This window comes from Uranotaenia lowii, chromosome 2, assembly GCF_029784155.1.
Source record: "Uranotaenia lowii strain MFRU-FL chromosome 2, ASM2978415v1, whole genome shotgun sequence".
NCBI lineage: Eukaryota > Metazoa > Arthropoda > Insecta > Diptera > Culicidae > Uranotaenia > Uranotaenia lowii.
The window spans coordinates 137606123-137625564 of record NC_073692.1 but is presented as its reverse complement, the minus strand read 5'-3'; the positions used below and the strand labels follow the sequence as shown (position 1 = coordinate 137625564).

General features: G+C 36.8%; 1 protein-coding gene and 3 non-coding genes across 7 annotated transcripts in view; all 4 read left to right on the top strand.

Moving 5' to 3' along the window:
• Nucleotides 1-19442, top strand: part of LOC129744747 (uncharacterized) — a 163648-nt gene that overhangs the window by 45120 nt on the left and 99086 nt on the right. For 3 of the 4 annotated variants that reach the window (XM_055737442.1, XM_055737439.1, XM_055737440.1), the window contains exons 3-5: nucleotides 13131-13263; nucleotides 13324-13493; nucleotides 13558-14463. In XM_055737442.1, the coding sequence (XP_055593417.1) occupies nucleotides 13131-13263; nucleotides 13324-13493; nucleotides 13558-14463 (1209 nt within the window). Of the gene's footprint in view, nucleotides 1-12739; nucleotides 12863-13130; nucleotides 13264-13323; nucleotides 13494-13557; nucleotides 14464-19442 lie in introns of those variants that run through there. The other variant, XM_055737441.1, reaches the window with a different exon arrangement.
• Nucleotides 8367-8438, top strand: Trnat-ugu (transfer RNA threonine (anticodon UGU)). The gene has a single exon. It is a non-coding gene; the product is annotated as a tRNA-Thr (tRNA).
• Nucleotides 8868-8939, top strand: Trnat-agu (transfer RNA threonine (anticodon AGU)). The gene has a single exon. It is a non-coding gene; the product is annotated as a tRNA-Thr (tRNA).
• Trnat-agu (transfer RNA threonine (anticodon AGU)) lies at nucleotides 9968-10039 on the top strand. Its single transcript has one exon. It is a non-coding gene; the product is annotated as a tRNA-Thr (tRNA).

Below are 19442 nucleotides of genomic sequence, written 5' to 3'. Positions count from 1 at the left end.
TCAATAAATTTTAAGCAGTCTTTTAAAAACTGTTCATCAAAGAATAAAAATTGTAAATTATTAATCATCTTTTTTCATGGAGTTTTTTGGCATGCAGTCTTGTTTTAAGAGAAAAAAACACCTACGTATTAATTTACGCTTCCAACATTTCTATCCTCATTAGATCTTGTTCAGGTACTGAAGAATTTAACTGAAAAAATTGTTTATTTAGTTAGTTCTACTTATTACAATTTTTGTTTTTTTACCAAAAAAAAAGGCATTTTGTTATAAAAGTTAGCTTGGCAAGTCGTGTATAGCTATCTTTTGATCTGTTTGCCGAATAATTAAAATAAACTCGTGTTTAAGTTATGCGGTTTAAAGTATTTTAAGTCGAATTTTCTATCATAATGTTTTTTTTTAATCATCTTGACTAATTGAATGAATATCTTAACATTATTTTCAATGGGAGAATTTATTGAAAGACTCTACGATCATAAATGGAATTAAAAAAAAATAATCATGATTTGGAATGAAAATTCTCGATAAGGAAAATAATAAAAATCCATTTTTAACCCCAGAGAATTTGTTCAGAACACAATTGATTGATGATGGATTTCAATTTTAATAAAAGAGAAAACAATAAATTTCATGTCAAGTGATCTGAGTCAGAATTTTTTTTTTATTCTTCCACACCTAGTTGACTAATTGAAAGGCAAACAAGGCTCATTTCAGAAGCTCACATAACTAACGTGTTATATTCATTATACAATATATTTAAATCATCAATAAAGGCTTATATTAATTGATCACATAAAACTGACATAGATAGAAATCAGAAATTTAAGTTGTGTTGTAAACATTGAAAGTACAAAGGAAATACGTATTTAATTAAAATTTTGCATTTAAATTTTACTTTGATGTTGCCTCTTTGAATCATTTTTAGAATTTTTCATAGATTAAATCATGAACGATTGAACACAGAAAATTGAAAATGATGAAAATAAGTTTAACGTTTAAAATTTTCAAGCACAAAATTGAAACTTTAAAATTTTAAAGCCATGAATATTTTTTGTCGTCAATTGAAAATTAGGGTCCTGGAAAGGATAAAAGGTCTATCTATATTGTCATATTGAAAATTTCGAAGAAGATTCTGTTTTTGAAAATAAGAAAATTGAAACCAAAGGCATACTTATTTTTTAAAAAGAAAAATTTTAATAGAAGAACTTTAAACTGGTTTTTTTTTTCAAACCTTAAAACAAAGTATAAAAAATGAAAAAGATAAGCTTTCTACCATTTGAGAGTAAAAAAAATGTTTTAAAATTTAATTTTAAAATTTTGTTGATATTCAGGAGAACAGCATTTTTAGTGCCTTTTATAAAAGACTGATTTTGATGAATTAGGCGTCCTAAATTTGAATCTTTTATCAGATTTTGTCTATCATTTCCAGTTTTGTTGATATAGCGTTCATAAGTTAAAAAAAAGAATCAAGACTGAAAGCAACCATTGATAACTGATGAAACAAAAATCCGATATGAAATACAATAACTGATATTGAATTTGTTTTTCAAGATTAGATATTCTTACATCAGAGATACAATGATTTTAAAATGTAAAATATTACAACTTTTAGAAAATTGAAAAGATATCACTACAAGTAAAAAACCTCAAAAATTCAATTTGATTTAAAACTATTTCATGAGACCGTCAAAATTCCCATATTTTACAGAATGGCGAAAAGTAAACCAGAAGAAAACTTCTATAACTTTTTCTCAGAAGTCTAAACTACTTGAGGTTTTCGGGAAAGTTGGTCACTGATTCAAAACCCTCGTTTGTAAAGTTTTTGTAATGTATTACACTTTTGTTAAAGAAGTGCCGGAAATTCGTAAGTGAATTTTGCCTACTTTCAAATGTTATTTCAAAAACAAAATCTGACAAAAAAAAATTGTTGAATATTTTGAATTAGGGCAGGCAAAACAATCAAATAAAGCTCATAAATTCTATGCACCTCGGAAAAACATGAGTTTTGATGGTTTCTATAATACTTACAAACCCCTCCGACATAATAGAGGGGGGGGGGGGGGCTTCCATAAAAAATTAATAAAAAATATACACAATTTGAATAATTCTCAGGAATTACTGAACCGGTCTGTTAAGTTCGGGGTTTTCTGAGAGCAGTACAAACAGGTGTTGTCGGTTTGCTGGTCTACAAGTAAAGAGACCGATAATCTTGTCTTTTATTTATACATCTGTTTTTCACATAACAAATTCTTCCTCAAATTGGTTCCACTGACTAATGCCATAAAAGCCTCGATCTATGAGGGGTTTCAATTAATTAATTTATATATTATTATTGTACCGTATGGTACACGGTCAACGTGAAACTTGGTGTCCGAATTCAAAAAAAAGGGTGCTCCCATACAAAATTAACAAAAATTTGACACATTCGAACAATTTTCGGAACTTTTCAAACGACCAACATGAAATTTAGTGTGTAGCTGTTTTTGACACCGGGAATGGTTTCTATAATACTTTCAAACCCTTCCAAATCTAAAAAAGGGGGGCTCCCATATAAAGATTTCAAGAATTGGCAAAATTTTAACAATTTTTGAATTTTTTTTGTTAAAAATTGATAAACGTAAGTGTTTTGTTAAGATGAGGTGATTTTTTGAATTGACAAAAAAGTTTTAACAAAATTTGATGATATATTGTATTGATAGACGCTTCCCATTTTCATAAATGAAGACCATCATATTCAATAAATGGAAAATACATATAATTTGAAAAATTAAACGTATGTCTTAGTGTTTCCATAGCAAACTTTTTGATTATGTCTATAATCGCCTATATTTGAATACTCCTCCCGCTTCAATTTTTTTTATTTCTTGGGTTTATTTATTAAATTTAAGATCCCTTCTATTGTTTTCTTGAGAGTGGCTCCATCGTCCTACAAACCTTCAAGTTACGTTTAGACTCAAGACTATTTAGATTATCAGATGCCACGGAAAATAGTTCGCTTTTGATTTTTGAAATTTAATTTAAAAGGATGTTAATGTTAATTATAATAATTTGAACGAACTTTATTTTTTTCCTTAGAATGGGTAGCAAAACACATCAGGTCAGTAAGTGAATAGATAAATTCAGTTTTTTTTTATTTCTGATATAAAATAATGCATGGAAAAATGTTTTAGATCAGGTTTTAAAAACAAAAAAATTATTAAATTTTGATATTCTTTTCTATGTATTGCAATTCAAAACTCAAGTTGCAGCTTTCATTTCAAGGAGTTAACTTTTAAGGATATTGAAATTTAAATAGTTAAATAATATGCTAACAAATGAAAATATAAATCAATAAGATAATTTCTATCAATTTTACAAGGTGTAGCAAAGCACACAGGGTCAGCTAGTTAGTTATAAAGCAATGGATTTTTTTTTTTGTTTATGCCAATTCTGTTCACCAACGATACCAGCTTGTTGGTGTGTTAAATTAGTAGGTATTTGATGAATAAATTTTGAAGTGAAAATGGATAGTCAAATTATGAACTTATTTAGTTACACTTCTTAAGAAAAACCTATTCTAAAGATGAGGTAGGGTTTTTGTGTGTCAATATTTGAGTTTCTGAACAAAAGTTTTGTGGAATGCAATCCAAAATTCAAAATTGTGTCGTAAAATGAAATATCTTAACTTAATACTTATTTCCGCCGAAGGCGAGCCAATTTTCCGACACGTTTGTTAATACTTATTTCAAACACCTTTTGAGATCAAGTTATTTCCCTTTGATAGATTAGATAGATAGATATTAATTGAAAAAAATCTGGGGGGAGGTGAAACCTCTTCAACCCCCTCGTTCGCACGGCCTTACACGTATGGATAAATATGTGAGGGTTCAATGGGTGTTTTGACCGGTATCCCGGAACTTTTGGTTTTTTTTTTTTTCAAAAAATTATTTCTTAGTTTACGCAAGCGATTTTTTAAACACGATATTCAGTTTTATTCAGTTGATTTGATTACCATTTTCATAGAGCATAATTTCTTAAAAATGTCTGTTTCTCAGTATGTTTAATTGAAACTAAAAAGCTTCGAGTCATATTGACCCTAACGCGGCGCAAGAATGTTGATGATACTACTTAATTGTTAAAGATCGCAGAATGATTTGGCTTTGCTTTTAAAATAGCAAAGATTAGTTTCAAATAAATATTTAAAAATTTGAAATAAGTACTATGCACGTTATGAATTCGTAAAAAAAACTATCGGCTTTAGACAAGATTACATTTTTTTAAATAGAAAAATAAAAATCTTCACGCACCTTTTTTTGTCTACTCAATTTTAATATCTGCCATAAATTACTCAGTTTCCCTTTCGTTCAGCCTATACAAGTTCTTGTCAAAAACAGCGCGTCTTCAAAGCAACAAGTTACGTCTCTCGGGTGTCCCAGTGACACCGAAAGGCGTTAGACAGTGACCAACTAGGTAGGTAGGGAGGTATGTCACGCCTATTGGGTCGCGTGCAAGAATTTTTCTTTCACCTTTCTTGAGCTGAAGATACGGGTCCGTCCTGCCTTAGGGTCACGAAACCTGACAAAAGCCCCGTACTACTGCTTCATGACCCGGGGCCAATAAATAATTCTCAGTTATGGAGCGCATCCCTCCCTTCGAACGAACCCAGAGAAAAAAAAACAGAAGAACCATGCATAGATAAACGAGACAGGTAAACAAACATTATGCAATTGCCCACCTGCCCTGGTACGGGGGGGATTGTTTTCAATTGAACAATTGTTCTACGCGGGCTGTTAAATCATCTGGCACTGACTGGTCGAAGTTAGTTGGCTGAACTAACTGGCTGACTGACTCACTGACTGACCAACTGACCAACGAAACGGTCAGCTGCACTGGATCGGGGCTGCATCGTGCTCTTTGACGGATATACGCCTTTATTTGCATATTGAAGATTCTCGGCAGTGATCTATAGTTCGAATGCCATGCACTGTTTGGGAGATTTTTGGGGTATTTTTTTCAATCAATAATTACGGCTCCACTGCAGGAGGACGTTGAGTCCAACCCAAACTTGATGATAAGATTCATTTATTTAATCATTTATTCATCATGTAGTTTAAGATGATGGAGTCAATGTACGAATTAATTATGTCAGAATTACTATGTGCTATTTTGAAGCTTCTTGTTATTACATTAGTTGTTAAAACAGGTAATAATTTCTCTTTACGAATTGTATTCCAAGGCATGGCTAACCACCATGTCCCAGCAGTTAGTTTCTCTGGGATTATAGATACAATAGCACGACTTATGGTAAATATACCCATGTTCCTCCCCTATTCTTTAAACTTCACCTGAAGCCTCTGGCCTTTGACACACTCCGTACTGCGATTGAACTGTACTTTGATGACAAATTCTGTCTCTCAGCTAATGCTATACGAGTTCTCCTCTAAACGTCTGAATGCATGACCTCTCCTCTAGCGCCTATGGTATGCAATCTTCTCCTGGTATCTTGAAGTCTTTTCGATTAGTTGATAACCCAGGTAGTAAATCCTTTTTATGGATTGCATTCCAAGCCACGGCGGGTCACCACGTCTCCCTAATTTGCTACTCTGGGTCCATGGGTGCAATTAGACGACTCATGATACAATGCCACAAGTCACATTTTACCCCCTATGCCATAAAGTCCACCTGGGGCCACTTGACCTTTGTTTCAACCTCGAACTGTTTAACACTTTATCTTTAGTGGTGGAAGATCGTTTCGCGCTAAAGCGCTCCAAGGCAATACTCGTTTCCGAATCCACTATCAACAATGACCTCATTTCAATCAGACTCATTGCACAACATCCCTCTGACGAGTTAAAACCCGACATCTCATCGTGTTAAAAAAGGTTAACATTTTAGCGCAACTACTAGCCCTGGAATCCAGTCCAGGAAGTCCAGAAACACAAAACGAGTCGTCGACGACACTTTTCTGGTCACACACGCAAGTCAGGAAGCAAGGCCCCCTGAACCACGTGCAAAACTCTGACTCTTACGAACTTTCTAGTGTTGACTTAAGTCACAACTCAGCACAACTACCCAATTTACAAGTTGGGTGTTTCATGGCTCCGAAGCACAAATCGAGCTGCCGACCGCACAATTCCCGAAAAGCGTGTCGAGCCCTGACACCTCCGGCACAACACTGTGTCTCGCTGACACCTCTTATTGTGCCTGACACATCTCTAAGTGTTGTCATGTGATTTGTGAAAGTCACAAATTTGCGCATCTACTCATTTAGCGAGTCGGGTCTAGAAGGTCCCGAAACGCAAAAAGAGTTAGCGATCGCACTCCCTCCGGTCATATCCACAGTTCAGGAAAATGACCACCCGAACGTGTGTTGGACCTTCACCCTCACACCCGAGTACTGGTACCTAAATACCCAGGTGTACCACTTCTTCCACGCGGATTTGTCAGATTCGTCGACAGCCTCTAGTGGGTTCCGTGATAGTTCTCATAGCAGCACATATGAAATCGCCGGATTTACAGACACGTTTCTAGCCTGGACCACGATGAGGGGTACCAGCCTAGAGCTCGTGCAAATATCTCGAAGTCTGCACACGTCCACCCGTCGTGGGGTAATCGAGTTCAGCATATTCCGGACACTTCAAGAGCTTGCGTCTGGCCCACCACAAGACCGAGATGGTGCTGATCACAAACCTGATAACAATCGAGTCCAAGCGTGCGATTAAGTACTTAGCGTGATGATCGTTTCACAAGCCATGTCGATTACGCCTGCAAAAGAGCGGCAATGGCGACGGAAGCCCTCTCGCGGGCAATGTCGAACAACTTAGCGATCCGCTGTAACAGAAGGAGGGTCCCGGCGAGCGTGACCTCTTCCATTCTGCAATACGGAGCTGCAGCCTTGAGCAAGCAGTGCAGAAGCTCTGCTGCGTGCAGCAGCTGATGAACCTCGTTAGCTGCTGATAGAGGAAGATATCTTCTGCTACGAGCACAGACTAATGCCCGATGTGTGGACACATGTCAGAGAGGCCTCGACGTTCAACTGGCACTACCAGTTGGACAGCTCGAAACACGGCCGGTGGACCCAACGCTTGATCCCTAACGTCGGATTTTGAATGGATCGGAAACATGTAAAGGTGGATTTCTGCATGACGCAGTTCTTGACTGGTCACGGATGTTTCATGCAGTGCCACCATCGGTTAGGACGTGTGGCTTCACCATTCTGCCCAACCTGCAGTGACATAGTGGAGACACCAGAGCACGAAGTGTTCAACCGTCCACGGTTCGAAAGGGTACGCATTAACATGCTTGGAACTGACGCGACGGCCGACAACATCGTGCGAAGGATGTGCGAGGATGCCAACACTTGACGTATGGTCAGTGATGGGTTCACCCGGATCATGACCGCCCTGCAGAGGAGTTGGAAACAGCACTAGCCCGCGACCGGTGTAGAGTGCGTCTGAAACAAGCAGTAAAGCATGCAAAGATAAAACTCTACCTTTAGCGTATGCCAAGCTACAAGCTACGTACCAACGCTGTGTAGGATACCTCCACCATCGCCGGGTATCCGAGTAGAACGCGCCCTCTGCGACAAAAGCTGTGGACATAAGACAATAGCTTCTCCGCAGTCGAATTCGATAGAATGACTTCACGTCGTCGGCGGTTGAGTCACTCGAGACGGTGTAGGATAACGTCTTCACTGGGAATAATCCAAGTAGTGTCGTAAAACTCCGGACGTGTGCTGCGACAGGCGCGTATCCAGGATAAGCTGCTCTCGATCTGCAAACGGACCGCAAAAAGGAGAGGGCATCGAGCTAAACCAAGCGGAGCCAAGACCTTAAGTCATTAGAGGAGAGGTCACTGGTCTCTAGCAGTGGACTCGAACAAAAGCGGAGCGCACGATAGCCGTGGTAACCAAGCGAGCCTCGAGTTACGAGTAAAGGCCGGACCTCGAGTCGTTAGAGGAGAGGTCCTTGGTCTTGAATCTTAATAAGAGGCAGGGTATATATGCTGGAGTTTTGACTTGAAACCGGGTACAGCCTTCGTTGCCAGTCCGGATGGCAATTATGGCCAGAGGTCCCACCTGGACTTTAAGGCGTTAATAGAGTTACATAGTATCTAGAGTCGACCAATTGCACCCATGGACCCAGAGTAGCATTCAAATAAACTTAAATGATCTGTGCAAATAGATGTTCCACTCATGCGAATGAAAAGAGCTACTAAGGGAAGATTCACTCCGTCAAAAACTATTAAAAAAGTATGGACCCTTCTAATCGAATTTTTCTCAAAATATCTTCAAGACACCTCATTTTCTTGCAGGAATTTTCTCATAATCCATTTAAAAACCAAATAAGTTTTTGAAAATCTTTCAGGACTTTATGAATGTTGTCATCGGAGCCTCTTTAGCTCAGTGGCAGAGCGCTGGTCTTGTAAACCAGCGTTCGTGAGTTCAAACCTCACAGGAGGCATCGTTAGTTTTTTTTCCTATTGACTTTTTTATTTTTTTTTCTTTGAAAAAATCAATCCAGCCGAATGATTTATTTGATTTTATACAGAAAAATGCTGTTAGTATCTATAATATTTTAAATTTACAAAATGAGCTCTTGAACAATGTTAATAACATGCTATGAGGTTATTTACTTAACTACGAGCTCAAATCTATGTGTTCCAAAATTAAAAAAGGATCTTCAATCATATGTTCCCTGAAGTTTCTTATTACTCAGATGGATTCATTTTACCGTTTAAAATGAAACTTTACAGTTTAAGAAACACGGGTATTTGGAATGCATTTAGTTTTATGGAACCAGTTGAAATAGTTTAATCAATGTAACTTAATATTCAATGCAATTTTTTACAAGTGAAAATTGATGCTACATCTAAAAAACCTTACCAACACTGCCTCTTTAGCTCAGCGGTAGAGCGCTGGTCTAGTAAACCAGAGGTCGTTAGTTCAACCCTCACAGGAGGCAGCTTTGTTTTTTAATTGGCACTCAGCCAAATTTCTGTTCATGTACAAACTGGTTGTGTATTCGGGCTACAATTTATCTAAGAAATTCATTATGAAAATCTAATCTTCTAGTTGAAAAAAAAATTGTACACTTAAACCAGTGAAAATTCAAAATTTCGATAAAAAATATTTGGAAAAATTTGAACTTTTGCTGTTATTTGACTATTTGCGCCGAGGGTCTTCAGATTTTTACCAAAATTTCAAATTTTGTAAATTTATTTTCCGACATATTTGGGTTAGTTCTTTTGTGAATAAAATTAAACATATTTTAAATGCTCAAAATTTTGTTATTTTTCAACAGAAATCATAAAAAAAGCACTCGTTTCTTGTTCTTTTTTAAGATTTCTGTTGCAAAATGACAGTATTTTGTGCAGTATTGAAATTTTATTAGCTTTCATAGGACACGTTTGAAAATATTTGAATAGTGAACTTATATTGATGATTTTTTAAATAAGCCTTTGAAGTTGTATAAACTTCACTCCATTAAAAAATAATGACAGAAAATTAACAATTTGCAAACAACGGCTCTCACAAATGCAGGAAGCACGTTCTACTAACAGCAAAACAGCAAAGAACTCATCAAAGCAGGAAAAACATTTTTTATGCTTTTGAAAGAGCTTTCAGAAAAAACTGATTTCAAGCTTCAACCAATAATCTTAGTATCATTTTTTTAATGCTATACTACCAATATTGAGCATATTACCTTCGACAGCCTGGTCATGCACTGAGAGGGTACATTTTAACTTTACAATCAGTGATCAATGTAAAGCATTATCAATAGTGATGAGCAGTTAAAGCAAAAATGAACAAAATTTGAAATTTTTTATGAAATCTGAAGACCTGCTGCGCAAACCAGTCAAATTATTGAAAAAAGTCCATGTCTGTGGTCAAAAAATATCCTTTAACCTTCATCAAAGACAGAATTCAATTTTAATCGGCCAGATTAGCGATCAGCCACAAAAGTTTGAATTATATCTTCCCATCAACAACGCCTCTTTAGCTCAGCGGTAGAGCGCTGGTCTAGTAAACCAGCGGTCGTGAGTTCAACTCTCACAGGAGGCAGCTCTATTTTAGCATGGCACCCAAACAGAAATGTCTAAACACTGAATTGAGGCACAACAGGCACAGGTTATATTTTTCGTACAACTATGAAATTTTGATTCAAAATAAATGCAAGGAACTGCTTTCATCACTAATATTTTACTAGGTCTTAAAGAATCAAAACAAATTGGAGAATAGGATGGTCCAAAAATAATGGTATGTCCCGGAATCTAAATCTTGTATAGAAATTTGACATAATATATTTAAGCTAAACTGTAAAATCCTCTTTTTTGTCTCAAAATTTTATGCAGTTCATGCTTAATTTTTTAACTTGCACTATTCCAGATTTGTTCACGTATTATTCATGGTATACGTTAGTTAGTTCCTACAATCGGCTTATAGGCACTAGTTAGGTTTTTTGTTTAAAAAGAGATGTTGTTCTTGTTTAAATCTCTGTGTTAAAACTATGATACCGTACACGTGATAGCAGTTTTAAAAAAATATTTTCATAGTTTTTCCTCTCACGACTTTACTTGATGCACATAATTCCTCAAACACACTCGGTCCGTGGCAACCGTTTTCCAAATTCTTGGGCATCCCACATTCGCCAGTGTGTTTCTCTAAAACAATTTTTTTTAAATATCCATCATCTCAATTCTACAATTCGACATTACGAACAATTATCAGAAGCTGGCCTTAAATTTGCGCTTCCTAAGCCAATCCGTATTTTTCCACTGAAAGGTCAAATAAAAACAAACAATCAGCAGCAGCAGCATTAAAAATCTGCGCTTCCTAAGCTTATTCGTGTTTTTCCACCGGAAGGCCAAATCAAAACAATCAGCAGCAGCCTTGAAATCTGTGCTTCCCCAGCCAATCCTTCTTTTTTCACTGGAAGGCCAAATCAAACAATCAGCAGCGGTAGTCTTAAAAATCTGCGCTTTCTAAGCCAATTTTATCTTTTTCCACCGGAAGGCCAAATCAAAACGAACAATCAGCAGCGACAGTCTTAAAAATCTGCGCTTCCTAAGCCAATCCTTCCTTTTCCTCTGGAAGACCAAACCAAACCAACAAGCATCAGCAACAGTCTTAAAAATTTGCGCTTTCTAAGCCAATCCTTTTTTCCACCGGAAGGACAAATCAAAACAAAAAATTAGCAGCAGCAGCTTTTAAAAACTTCGCTTCCTAAGCAAATTCTTCTTTTCCCATCGGAAGGCCAAATCAAAGCAAACAATCGGCAGGAGCAGCCTTAAAAATCTGCGCTTCCTTAGCCAATTGTTTTTTCCCCACTGGGAGGCCAAATCACAACAAACAATCATCGGCAACAGTCTTAAAAATCTGCGCTTCCTAAGCCAATTTCGTCTATTTGCACCGGAAGACCAAATCAAAACAAACAATCAGCAGAAGCAGCCTTGAAATCGCGCTTCCTATGCTAATCCGTCTTTCCCACCGGAATGCCCAATCAAACAATCAGCAGCAGCAGCCTTAAAAACCTGCGCTTCCTAAGCCAACTCCGTCTATATCCACCGGAGGCCAAATCAAAACAAACAATCAACAGCAGCCTTCAAAATCTGTGCTTCCCAAGCCAATCCGTAATTTTCCTGGAGCCGAATAAAAAAAAATGATCTTAGCAGCAGCCTTCAAAATCTGCGCTCCTTGTGTCTATCCGACTTTCTACCGTAGGTCGAATTGAAAACGTTTTTTGTTTTTTTTTTCATAGCAGCAGTCTTAAAGTCTGCGTTCTCTGTCCTTGTTCTACCAACCACGCCATTGTCGTGATTCCACGATTCTTACGAATCTCGATTCAGAGATTCACTCAAACACGTCTGTCGCTCACAAAAATCGATCAATGACTGACTTTGTTTTGTTTGTTTTTCCTTGTGTTGCCAAAATAACGAATGTTGCCATAGAAATGTATGTTATTTTATATATCTACGTGTTTCCAAATACGAGTGTTATTTTAATTTATTTTATTGAATTTGATTTATTTTCTGCCTATCCTTCATCTCATCTCTACAGGTTACAGCCAAATTAAGCTGTACTAGGTCTAATTACCTCGCTTGTTGCGCCCCTGCTCGTCTCGTTCCTATCGGATTGGCAGCAAACACCTGTTTTGGAATCAATCATCGTTATCTAGATGAATTCAAAATGGTTTTTGAAACGATAAGCAAAGTTTCTAATAGTGTTTTCGTTTATTGACAGTGGCAACCTATGCCGTTTTCGTTTTTCTCCACTAGCGCGGGGCAAAACTTTTTCTGAATAAACAAACAGAATCGTTACCCGGGACGATGCAAATATATTGTTGCTATACTCACTCTTATGTTTATCCCCAACTCTGACAACTTTTACGGGGTGCAACCGCCTGCTTGAGGTTCAACTCTCGGGCAAAACTAGTGGACTTCTGAATTAATAAACGAACATAATAACAGCAGTAAGGGCAAAACTCGTGGATAACTAGGTTGCCACTGCCAATAAACGAAAACACTACTAGTTACCCTCGAGTTTTGCCCTAACTGCTGTTATTGTGTTCGTTTATTAATTCAGAAGTCCACTAGTTTTGCCCGAGATTTGAACCTCAAGCAGGCTGTTGCAACGCGTAGAAGTTGTCAGTGCTGGGGGTAAGCATAAGGGTGAGTATAGCAACCATATATTTGCATCGTCCCGGATGACGATTCTGTTTGTTTATTCAGGAAAAGATTTGTCCCGCGCCAGTGGAGAAAATAAAAACGGCATAAGTTACGTTTGTTACCTAAAAAATATTTCTTAAATTCTTTGTGTTTGTATCTTGTCTGGCGTTCAAATCTCTTGATTCGTCAACAACGAATTTAAAATTGAATAGGTTCCAAGGTTGGTTCCCTTATTTAATTTTTTCGATATCGTTTTGCATTCTTTACGAAGAACATTGCCTCCGCTACCTCCGGTGTGCATGTTTGTAGAAATTGTTGATAACATTGCGTGGAAATCTTTGCTGTTGATTTAGGAAAACTCATGCCCTTACCATTTTTTGCCAATCTCAACTAAAATTACTTTTGATTGTCTCGTTGTAAAATAATATATATTTTCATGTTATTTTCATAATTATCATAATTCTTATCTTTATCTTCTTTTTTCACAGATTGTTTCGAACGGATAGCGCTGGGAGCTATGTTACCATTCGAAAAGACGTTCCGAAATTCGGATACAAATTCATTAAAAATCTGTGAAACTCTCTGTCTAAATGACAAAGAATGCCAAACGTTCTCATTTGGGTAAGAATTTTTTCAAAACAAAAAATCCTCAATTCTAAATCAAACTTTTTCGATTTTCAGCATTTCTGGGCGAGGCAATGGAACCTGTCAACTGTCGGCAAACCTGATCGATGCCACTAACTCAAGACCAGTGGGGACCATTTTCGATCCCGATTTTGATCTCTATACTCGAAAGTATAACTGTTTTTTAGACTCGGGTGGACCTTCAAACGCACCCCCTAGACCTGGAGGTATGATTTTCACTTCTAACTTAATGAATGAAATAAAAATTACAAATTATTATTTTTATTTTAGGACTAAGCAGTTTTCCTGGTAACGAACTACCACCAGGAGGAACAACGAGACCAACATCTTCATTCCCTCCGTCTGGACCTCCAGAACGACCTGGACCTCCGATATTCTCACCAAGTGGCAGTCCGCCATCTGGCGAACCCATATCGACTACCCATGGAGGTTTCCCTGAAACTCGGCCCACCAGCGAATATCCAGGAACATACTCAACCAGCATCGGAACCACTTATGGGCAAACGACAGGAGAAACACTTCCTGAAACCACCGCCCCTGGAGAAGAATACTACACCACTAAGGATCAACCTTCTTCGTCGATAACGGGTCATTACGGTCCTCCTACGAGTACTGCAGCTGGAACTACAGGAATCGACAGGACGCCACCTAAACAAACGGCACCCACAATGCCTGGTGAAGCACCCACTAAATATCCTTTGGATATCAGACCACAGTATCCGAGTGGATCAGGTCCTTCGAGACCGAACACTGACTCTTACCAGTACCCAATGCTCTATGAAACCAACTATCCAATGCCTAACAACAACGGGCATCTACCTGAAATGTATGCTCAAAACATTCCATCTTTAGATAGCAACTACCTTAGACCCGAATACGCTGGATACTTTGGGAGACCCACCGGTCCTTCGGCTTCTACGGGTAATATGAAACCAGTTGATAACACAATTTCCGGATATGGTAGTACCGGGCCCCAAAGGCCATTGGATAGTAAACCCTCCGGATATGGAAGTGGGGGAAGTCGCCCAACAGGAATAGCGACAGGGCCCAATGGATATGGCTATGGAAGCAGCGTTAGCAGACCGCAGCAACGGCCTCCAAGTGGTCCACCGAGTGGCGGAGATGGTGGATATAAGGTTACGGAAGAAAAGCAGGAACAACCAAGCAGTATGCGACGTGAGTAGTTTTCATTTTGTTTCAATATCAGAATATCAGCATATCAACAGATAAGGATGCGAAACGAGGATGATTTATTTATCTGACAATTTGCGTCGGCGGCCTTCCGATTTTCCCAAACATTTCAAATTAGATTCATTCGACTTAAAAACCACCCGATTGCAGATTTCAATACTTTTTATTTTTCGATATTGATTTTTTTTTCTTTAAAAAAATAAACCATTACTTTTTAAGTACATCAAAACGCGTTGAAACCGTATCAGCAACTCGTATAAAATATTTCAAAAAATTTATAAGTTAACTTTCTCCATGAACAAATATATGACAAATCAAGCCCCTTCACAACTTTGAAGCGCGATCAGATATTCTTCAAATCAACAATCGTACAGATCAAGCGTAGCAATTGAACGTTTTTTTTTTTTTACAATGTATTTATTTCAAACGGCTCATACACTGGGTTTAAAGGAGCCAAAATCAGTTTTTATTACGTTTTATAGTTATTCTCTAGTAAATACTATTGTACATAGCAGATAGAAAAGTAAAAGTATTAAAGACGTAGATCGATAGATTTAAAGAATAGGTAGGGGAGAGTGGGGATACTTGATCCCCTTTTCTTATTTTCAACATATCTTTTTGGAAAAGTTTAGCAACTCGCCGTCTTTGACATTTTCTGACAGCTTGTAACTTCAAATTTCTATGCTCCAAAAATAAGAACGATGCTTGAACCCGTTGATGAACTAGAAGCATTTCCGTGGGAGTAAAAAAATTGCGATTTTTCTGAAGCTAGGGGAGACTTGATCCCCTATTGAAGAAGACTTGATCTTTTATTCAGGAAGCCCTAATCCTTGTATAAAAATCAAACAAAACGCCAAGATAGAATGTTAATTGACTATTTTGGTCATGTTTGTTCTCATTTCACAATTGATAGCAGACATAAGAAGAAAATTCTATAACTTTGTCTCAACGCTAATAACATTGCATATTTAAAGGCGCTATTTTTTATAATAAAGAGAAAATTTATTATTTTTGCTCTTTTCTTCAGACAATTGTTTGACAAATATTAGTTTTTGGATAAATATTAGTAATTTCGTAATCAGCAATCATAACGATCAATTCAGAAGTAGAATATGCCGTTTGGAAGGGGGGATCAATTGTACCCAACACTAGGGGATCAATTGTACCCATAATCAACATTTTAGAAAACTTTGTCTGAAAAAAGTTGAGAGTTTTCCATTCCTTTGAAAATATGGCATTCTGAAGTTCATTTTACGCTCGAACGATAGATACATTGAAACAAATATTTTTCTCATAATTTTCCCATGTAAGGAACATTTTAAAGTGATGAAAAAAGATCTTCAAGTTACATTTTGTGAAATTTTTCATACAAAGTTCAATTACTCAAACAATTATTTTGTTAAAAAATTTTCAACTACAAGCATTGTCGTTTTGCTCATTTTGGCACATTTTTCTAGAACATTTGATCTTTGTAAGACATTCCAGTTTCGAGATATAGCTAAGGAATCAAGTATCCCCAGGGATCAAGTATCCTCATTCTCCCCTAAAGTTCAGACATATATACTAAGTCCATCGCGGCCAACACATCTCTTACCGGTACATAAGGTTGTTTTTCCCGGGCCTTAAGGGAATCAATTAAACTCGTTCTGGCAATAATATGAATCTCACATGACCAAACCACATGTTCGATGTCTTCGTAACCTTGGCCACAGTTACAGAGATTGCTGCTAGCCAGATTTACACGATAGAGTAAAGCGTTCAAGGAACAGTGATTGGACATGAGTCGTGAAAATGATCGTATAAAATCACACACTTCCATCTGTACCGTTGAGCCGTCAACACGTACGCCGGAGCATCGTATCGTTGCTGTGTACCTGCAGGAACATTTTACATTATTTATTTTTTCCTTACCTGTATTTCAATCAGCACTTTTCAGTGCTAAAATTATTTTCATTTTCTTTTATTCATATTTTCTCTTTTCTTTCCAGCATGGGGAAGTCTTCGGCCGGCTCAAGGGCCGGAAGAAAACGGATTGCTGAACCTAATCCAGGGCCATCTGCCAAAAAAGTTGAAATTTCCAATTCATTCGATGTCCTTCATAACATCGGTGATGAGGAAATATTCATATTTAATTCTGATAAGAGTACTAAGAAACCTTCTTCTTCTTATACTCTTAAAAACGAAAGGATTCCACCAATAACGGTCACGATTCCTGACTTCAATGCCTTTCGAAAAGAAATCGTCACTTCCGTCAAGGATGTGAAGATTTCTTTTCAGATCGGTCGAAGGGGAACTGCTCGTATATTGGCGGAATCTTTTAATGATTTTCAAAAGGTTTTAAATTATTTAAATAATAAAAAACACCAATTTTTTACGTACGACGCTAGAAGTGATCGTCCTTTTAAAGTTGTACTTCGTGGTCTCACTGGCGATCAGACACCGGATGAGATCACAGCTGAATTAAATTCTTTGTTAGGTTTTTCTCCAATTCAAGTAATTCAAATGAGGAAAAGAACCAACACGAATAATACCAGTAGTGTTGGTTTTGCTCCTGAACTTTATTTGATCCATTTTAAAAAGGATCAGGTTAATAATTTGCAAATTCTTGAAAAGGCTCGTCTTATGTTTCATTGTCGAGTCAAATTCGAACCTTTTCGTAAATCTTCTACCAATTTTTTACAAAACATTACGCAATGTCGTCGTTGTCAAGCTTTTTGTCATGGCACTAAAAATTGTAGAATGAATGCCAGATGCATGTTTTGCGGCTCATTCGATCATGAAAAATCTAAATGCCTTTTTGGTGGTGATAAGCCAAAAACAGAATTTTTTAAGTGTGCGAATTGCGCAGGTAATCACTCCTCGAATTCGCTAGATTGTCCCATCAGGGCAAAAATTGTTGCTTCTAGGAAAAACCCCAAAGTTTCCAGAAAAGTTTCTTCTCCTCCTTCCTCTTTTTCGTCTACACACGTCAGACCGGCAAACAACCTGCCTGTTCGCAGTCAGCCTCGGCCTACATTGGAATCACGGCTGGGTAATACCCGAAGTGATTTTAATGTTACCTGGGCTGAATCTGTGCCCCAGACTCGTTGTTTATCGTTCTCAGAGGTGGTTGAAAATGGGTTTCCCTCTTCAGGTTTAACTAATAAAAATGGGAAAAAACCAAGTCTCAACGTTCATGCGAAGGCTTGGGAAAATCCCCGAAATTCAAATACTTGTTCTTCTCATTCCTCTTCTGATTCTAACAATTTTGTTGATTTGGTTGAGATTACTGAGGAAAAATTAAAATTTTTGCATCAAAATTTAATGGAAATGATGCAACTTATGTTGAAAGCAAATTCAATGTTTGAAGCTTTCCAAACTTCTTTTAATTATGCTAACAAAATTATTATGACTTTACGATTCCCTCATGGATCCAAATAGATGTTTAAATATTATGAATTGGAATGCTAGATCTTTGCTGGCTAACCAAGATGAATTCTTTTTATTTTTGAAAACTCAAAACATACATATTGCTGCCATCACTGAAACTTTTTTAAAGCCAGACAATAACTTGAAAAGCAATGCTTTCTTTAAAATTTTACGAAATGATCGACTTGATCGACAAGGTGGGGGTGTAGCTATTGTCATCAATAGTCGTCTCAAATTTAGACTTCTTCCTTCTTTCAATACAAAAGTCTTAGAAACAATTGGAATTGAATTAGAAACTTCTATGGGGAAAATTATAATTGTTGCCGCATATTTGCCTTTCCAATGTAGCGGTGAACAGAAAAATTTTTTGAAGGGAGATTTACAAAAACTCACTAGAAATAAATCTAAATTTTTTATTATTGGTGACTTTAATGCAAAACACCGATCTTGGAATAATATTTCATCAAATTCAAATGGGAATATTTTGTTTAATGACTGCTCTGCAGGTTATTATACTGTTGAATATCCTAATGGGCATACTTGTTTTTCTTCAATTAGAAATCCCTCCACAATTGATTTGGTTCTAACGGATTTAGGCGAGCATTGTAGTCAATTAGTTACTCATGCGGACCTCGATTCAGACCACCTTCCAGTAACATTTTCTTTATCTCAAAGTCCCATTGAAAACCCTTTAAAATCAACTTTTAATTTTCAAAAGGCTAACTGGGAGCGATATATGAATTTTATTGAACGTACTTTAGATGTCAACGTTCCACTGAATTCAATAGAAGATATTGATTTGGCTGTAGAAAATTTGACAACTTCAATAGTCAATGCTAAAGCCGCTTCAATACCTAAAGTTAAACATAAATTTAATCAACCTTTAATTGATGATGATCTTCAGTTTTTGATACGACTGAAAAACATTCGTCGACGCCAATATCAACGTACTAGGGATCCTTATTTGAAATTAATTTATTGCGACCTTCAAAAAGAGATCAAACGTCGTTTAAATTTCATTCGTAATGAAAATTTTGCTAAAGCAGTAGAGGATATAAAACCCTACTCAAAGCCATTTTGGAAATTAACTAAAATTTTGAAAAAGCCCCAGAAGCCAATTCCTACTTTGAAAGATGGGGATAAACTTCTTTTAACTAATTCAGAAAAGGCTCAAAAATTAACCCAACAATTTGAGTCTGCTCATGATTTTAATTTAAACGTTGTAAGTCCAATTGATGCTCAAATTTCCCTAGAATTTGATGATATTCTTTCCAAGCAAAATGTGTTTGAAAGTTCTTGTGAGACAAATATTGATGAACTTAAATTGATTTTCAAAAAATTTAAAAACATGAAAGCTCCGGGGGAAGATGGGATTTTCTATATTCTTATTAAAAAGTTGCCTGAAAGCACTTTAAATTTTTTAGTTAAAATCTTCAACAAATGTTTTCATTTGGCTTATTTTCCCAATAAATGGAAAAATGCCAAAATAACTCCAATTTTGAAACCTGGAAAAAGTGCTTCAGAGCCTTCAAGTTATCGACCAATTAGTTTGCTTC